Source organism: Stomoxys calcitrans, chromosome 1 (assembly GCF_963082655.1).
Source record: "Stomoxys calcitrans chromosome 1, idStoCalc2.1, whole genome shotgun sequence".
In the NCBI taxonomy this organism is placed as follows: Eukaryota; Metazoa; Arthropoda; class Insecta; order Diptera; family Muscidae; genus Stomoxys; species Stomoxys calcitrans.
In genome coordinates this window covers 226,048,673-226,055,333 of record NC_081552.1, presented here as the reverse complement: position 1 = coordinate 226,055,333, position 6,661 = coordinate 226,048,673, and the positions used below count along the sequence as shown (strand labels likewise).

The following is a 6,661-nucleotide window of genomic DNA, read 5'->3' as shown; positions in this document are numbered from 1 at the left end:
TGCAGTTTACACAATTATACCCTACACCACCACGGTGGTACAGAGTATTATAAGTTTGTGCATTTGTTTGCACCGCTAAGAAGGAGAAGAGCTAGAACCATTGATAAGTATACCGATCGACCTAGAATCACTTTTTGCTTTCGAGGTAGACATGTCCGTCTGTTAGTCCATGTGTTCTTGTAATCAAGGGACAGGTCGTTTTGTTGTCGACGACAAAAGCAAGAATCACAATTTTTAACACCAACATTAAATTGTCATTGAAATTGTCTTTTGCAAATACAAACTCTCTACTGTGGCTGGAAATGGTGTATTCTGGCATTCTTTTTTTGCATTAACTTTGTGGGAAGACCTCAATGCGCCGGTAATGCCGGTCGCATTCACAAATTATGCATGTGACACATAATTGAATGTTAAATTTCCTAAAGACTGTTTGTTAAACAATTTTAGAATTCACTCAATACCGTACTAAGCCATTTAGAACAAGTAAGGACGGGCTAAAGTTGGACAAAACCGAACTTTAAATAACCTACACAACATTTACTATGCAGGCTAAGTCGGCGAAATTAAATTTTTTTTAATGTTTGAAATGAAATCGTTGTGCATAATTTCGAGAGGATCGATTGTTAAATGCTTTAGCAAAGACACTTAAAATTAAAATCGGGAGATACATATATGAGGGAGCTATATCTAAATCTGAACGGATTTCTATCAAATTTACCAGTAATATCGAGACTTACAACAGAAACCAAAGTTCGTGCCAAAGTTCGTGGCAATCGCTTATCAAATGACTATCTTCATTGCAGTATTAGACCAAATCGGACGAACAGATATATATGGGAGCTATATCCAAATCTCAACCGATTTCTTCTAATTTCTAAAGGTTTCCTCTCTAGGCCAGCAAAAAAGTCTGTGACAAATTTGAAGACCATGGAATGAATAAAGCGAACTGTACTTTGTACATACATTAACCCATTAACGACGAATGGGTAGAAAAATACCCAAGGATAGAGCTATCTTAGAAAAATTCTTGCTAGTGTTGGGAAAGAGGTATGGTAATGAAATTTGGGTTGGTGTAAAGAAGACGAATGAAACTTGGCTTACACAATGTGAAAAATTTCTGCCAATGCGGCTTCCAGAGGTTTAAGTTGTCACATCGGGAGATCGGCTTATAGGGAGCTATATCAGTTTATAGAGCGAATTGAATCGTACTTGACACCGTTGTTAGAAGTCATAACAGAACACTACGTGCAAAATTTCAGTCAAATCGGCAGACAATTGCGGCTTCCATTTTGAGCCGACTTTCTGCTGTTACAGCAAACATTAATTTTAACGAACAACTTTGACAAAATTTTCATTGAAAACAACATTTTTCGAGTTTTTAAAAAAAAAAATTATGAAAATTTTTCTATAAAAAACCAATTTTGATGATATTTTCAATAAAAGTCAATTCTTGATTCGAAAAAATTTTGAATTGTAATGAAATTTCGTAAATTTTTTTATATAAATTTTTGAGTTTTTTTTTTAAAATTATGCAAATTTTTCCATTTCCCTCTAGGACGCATAGTTTAGGAGATACATTAATTTTAAAGTTTTCAAGGAAGAAATTCGATTTTTGATGAATATTCAATTTTTTCATGTAGTCACGAAATATGGTCCATTTTCCTCTAGGACGCATAGTTTAAGAGATAGAGCCATTTTAAGGTTTTCAATGTAGTCACGACGCATAGTTTAGGAGATACAGCCATTTTAAAGTTTTCAAGTTGAAAATTTGATTTTTGATGGATATTCAATGAAATTTTTAATTTTTCATGGAGTCACGAAATATGGTCCATTTGCCTCTAGGACGCATAGTTTAGGAGATACAGTCAAAGTTTTCAAGGTGAAAATTCGATTTTTGATGGATTTTCAATGAATTTTTTAATTTTTCTTTGGAGTTACGAATTATGGCCCATTTCCCTCTAGGACGCATAGTTTAGGAGATAGAGCCATTTTAAAGTTTTCAAGGTGAAAATTCGAGTTTTGATGGATATTCAATGAAATTTTTAATTTTTTAATGGAGTCACGAATTATGGTCCATTTCCCTCTAGGACGCATAGTTTAGGAGATACAGCCATTTTAAAGTTTTTACGGTGAAATTTCGATTTTTGATGGATTTTCAATGAATTTTTTACTTTTTCCTTGGAGTCACGAATTATGGCCCATTTTCCTCTAGTTTGGTTTTCATGGAGAATAGCGCCAATTTTCCTTTTATATCAAATTTTTGAGAAATTTTCTACAAATATTGAATTTTGAGAGACTTTCCATCGAAAAAAAATAAAATTTTGGCGATACTTTCCATGAAAACCAATTTCCGCCGGCATACTACAAAATCACAAAACCTCTCCATTATCACAAAAAGACAAGAATGCCAGACTTGGATTGGGCATTCCAATTTCCAATACCTAAATTTAAAGTAAACTAACGGGATAGTATGTAACTCACGTGAAAGTCATTTGGATGTAGAGTCCAAATTCAAATTCCCAGTTTTGCCCATAAACATTCCACTAAGGAACAGCGGAAAACTTCTCACATATCAAAAGAAAAATTTTTTCTGAAGGTCTCGTCAGGATTCGAACCCAGGCGTTCAGCGTGATTTGCGAACATGCTTACCTCTGAGCTATGGTGGCCTGGAAATGGAGTGTGAATCTGCAAAAAAAACAAATTTATTAAAAATTTTATATGGAAATACAATTTCGACAAAACTTTCTGTGAGTAGTAAATTTTGACAAAATTTTTCCTGAAAATAAAAATTTAATCATTTATTTCAGGATCCAGGAGGCCACCGTAGCCTATGACACTGAACGCCTATGATTCGAATCCTGGCGAGAACATCAGAAAAAATTTTCAGTGTTGGTTATCCCTTTCTAATGCTGGCGACATGTAAAAACTTTCCCCCAAAGATGTGTCGCACTGCGGCACGCCGTACGGACTTAGCTTTAAAAAAAGTAGGCCCCTTATTATAAAGCTTAAACTATAACCGGCCGCACACATTGATATCTGAGAAGTTTGCCCCTGCTCCCTAATGAAGCATTAAAAAAATTCCAGATCTCGGCAAAGAGTGCAATCCCTATTTGCTTTATTAACTTAAAAAACACGAATCTTATATCCAAATTTGGGTTCAACAAAAGAGGGGAACGCCCCATTCAAATGCCCCATCGAGCGGACGTACAAACCGATCAATACAATATAGGATTCAAGTGAAAGCTATTTAGGAGTAGAGTACAAATCTAACATCAAAATTCGGAATCAAGGACTAGGGGCTGTCTATCTAAGGAAAAACCATCCAATAGTCCATGTGGTCGATGGAAAAATTTGGCGCTCAGATAAAATGGATTCGAATAGTATGGTGAGAATTTGGGGTTCTGTACAATTGACAACAAATATTGTACCATATTAATTATTAGGTTTTAAAGTAGGAGTATGACATCAAAATTTGGGTTCATTGGTTAGGCGGACCCTTCCCTTTACTCTTATTTTCATATACTCCAGATCTCGGATATGGGCGAGGGAAATTCGTGCGGAATTTTGTTTGCACCCTAAACTCCCCTTAAACCAAACATATATATCGACCATGGCAATATGGAGCTCAAATGGTCTTTTGGAAAAGATCATGGAATGAACTTGAGCTGAAGAAGAGCCTTACTCAATAGAACACTTTAAAAGTCATAAACGAATTTTATGATGGCGCGAATTTTTAAAATTGGGGATAGTTTCCCCTAGAAATGACTTTTGCACTTATGCGATTTCAGCTTCATATAAGAGTGAAATTTGGGGTGTAAAAACTTTGTCAGTTTAGCGGTATTTTTAGTTAAGCGTTTGTCACTAAAGCGGATTCAATTGCATTGAATAACATCGAAAATGAATGGTTCTTTTAATCAAGTTTCACTTAAGCGGAATTTTTCACTTAAGCGGGATTTTTCACTAAAGCGGAATTTTTTCACTAAAGCGTATTACAGTTATGCGGTTTGGACTGCATTCACTTTCGGCACCAAGTGTGTGGGCCAGCATTTGTTAGGAGATATCCACCGCTGAATATTTTTCTGATGTTCACTTTGGGAATTGAGCCCAGGCATTTGGCGTCATTGGCGGACATGCTAACCTCTGCGCCACAGTGGCCTCCACCGCCCATGGGAATATGATGTTCAATTCAAAGATATAAGGGAGTGCAAATAGGCGCAGCGGAGCGGGACCAGTTTAGCCAGTTTTCGAAACATACCAAATTAAAAAAAAAAGAAACAAGTAAAAGCGTGCTAAGTTCGTCCGGGCCGAATCTTATATACACTCCACCATGGATCGCATTTGTCGAGTTCTTTTCCCGGCATCTCTTCTTAGGCAAAAAAGGATATAAGAAAAGATTTACTCTGCTATTAGAGCGATATCAAGATATGGTCCGGTTTGGACCACAATTAAATTATATGTTGGAGGCCTGTTCCAAATGTCAGCCAATTCGAATAAGAATTGCGCCCTTTGGGGGCTCAAGAAGTAAAATAGAAAGATCGAGTTATATGGGAGCTGTATCGGGCTATAGACCTATTCAGACCATAATAAACAAGTATGTTGATGGTCATGAGAGGATCTGTCGTACAAAATTTCAGGCAAATCGGATAAGAATTGCGCCGTCTAGAGGCTCAAGAAGTCAAGATCCCAGATCGGTTTATATGGCAGCTATATCAGGTTACGAACCGATTTGAACCTTATTTGACACAGTTGTTGAAAGTAAAAATAAAATACGTCATGCAAAATTTCAGCCAAATCGGATGGGAATTGCGCCCTCTAGAGGCTCAAGAAGTCAAGTCCCCAGATCTGTTTATATGACAGCTATATCAGGTTATGAACCGATTTGAACCATACTTGGCACAGTTGTTGGATATCATAACAAAATACTACGTGCAAAATTTCATTCCAATCGGATAGGAATTGCGCCTTCTAGAAGCTCAAGAAGTCAAGACCCCAGATCTGTTTATGTGACAGCTATATCAGGTTATGGACCGATTTGAACCATACCTTGCACAGTTGTTGGATATCATAACAAAATACTACGTGCAAAAATTCATTCAAATCGGATAAGAATTGCGCCTTCTAGAAGCTCAAGAAGTCAATACCCAAGATCGGTTTATATGGCAGCTATATCAAAACATGGACCGATATGGCCCATTTACAATACCAACCGACCTACCCTAATAAGAAGTATTTGTGCAACATTTCAAGTGGCTTTTAGCTTTACTCCTTCGGAAGTTAGCGTGCTTTCGACAGACAGATTTCCAAATCCTTTAAACTCTTTGGCCGGCCCTCGTATATCTTGCTTGGTTTCCGTTTGGTGCTAATTATATTTTAAATTGAATATGGTAAAAATAGAAATAGAAAGTACTTGGAATTATGAAAATTATTCAAAGTTTTATTTTGTTTAAGTTTTTGTTTTTTCCAAAAGGCGCTTTGTATGTTGGTTAACAGCAGCCCCAAATGCAGTTACATGCAGTCACTAATTCAAACACTTTTGAATGGAATGCCTTTGTTGTTTGGTGGGAGGGTGGGTTTGTGGGTTTGTTCTAAACGCTGGTTTATTTTTCATGAGCAGCTTTTGTTTGTTTGACCAAATAATTCATAACTCGGAGTCGAGTGTTTGTGTGAATGTGCATTTGCATTTGCAAAAAAAAAGCAAAAAAAAGCACTCAGCTTCCCTCAGGCTGCTCATGCAATTGAAACTCAATTAGAACATATAGAAAAAAAGTACACTCTGGAAATGTGGAGAAAAAAGTATGCACCACACACAGTATGGTGTTGACGTAACATAATCCCAACCAGGGGGCGAATCATTTTCGAAATTCATATAAAAAGATGTGTGAAATCCAATTAAAACATATAGTTTGATTCTATTCACAACTAATCGCACCAACATTCAAAATGAACAAAGCCATCATTGTAAGTATTAAGGCCAAGGAGATTTGAACAAATCCTTTGACAAATTCGACCGCACCTCGAATAGGACACGCAATGCTAATTGGGCATTTCTTTCTCTCTTCACTTTTAGTTCGCCGTCCTCGCCCTCGTTGCCGTCGCTGTCGCTGAACCCAAGGCCAAGCCCAGCTACAACAACAACTACGGCAGCTACGACCACTACGCCCCAGCTTCTTCCGCTTCCGCTGCTGCCGCCGCTGCCGCTTCCGTCACCCACCCCAGATCTTATGCCTACGATGTCCCCTCTTACTCCGTCGGTTACGGTTATGATGCTGGTTACGGTCATGGTTATGGTGCTAACTACGGTACCGGTTACGGTGCTGGTTACGGCCAAAACTACGGCCACAACTACGGTTACTAAACAGTGATTTGGTGCTACCGAAAAGAAAAGGCTTTGACACAATAAATCATGATGAATGATCACTGAGCAAAAAAAAAAAAAAACCTTTTGTCTTTGTACTAAATAAGGGGGAATAAGGGGACCAATGGGTAGTCATAATCAAAGTTTTATAAATAATGGGCGACAATTGGGCAACAGGTTAGGAAAATTAAATTGCAAACTTGCAGTAGGGTTTTTGGATTTTGACAAAATGTCTATTATAAAAACCAACACTAAGAAAAAATTTGCACTCGGATAAATTTCTAAAAATTTGCATGGTCTATTAGA

General features: G+C 37.2%; 1 protein-coding gene across 1 annotated transcript; it reads left to right on the top strand.

Moving 5' to 3' along the window:
* Positions 1 to 5,810: 5,810 nt before the first annotated feature.
* On the top strand, positions 5,811 to 6,411 carry LOC106088961 (keratin-associated protein 6-2-like). The gene is made up of 2 exons (XM_013254678.2): positions 5,811 to 5,958; positions 6,068 to 6,411. The coding sequence occupies exons 1-2, from the start codon at positions 5,941 to 5,943 to the stop codon at positions 6,353 to 6,355; spliced, it is 306 nt and encodes a 101-aa protein (XP_013110132.1). The 5' UTR covers positions 5,811 to 5,940; the 3' UTR covers positions 6,356 to 6,411.
* Positions 6,412 to 6,661: the final 250 nt, after the last annotated feature.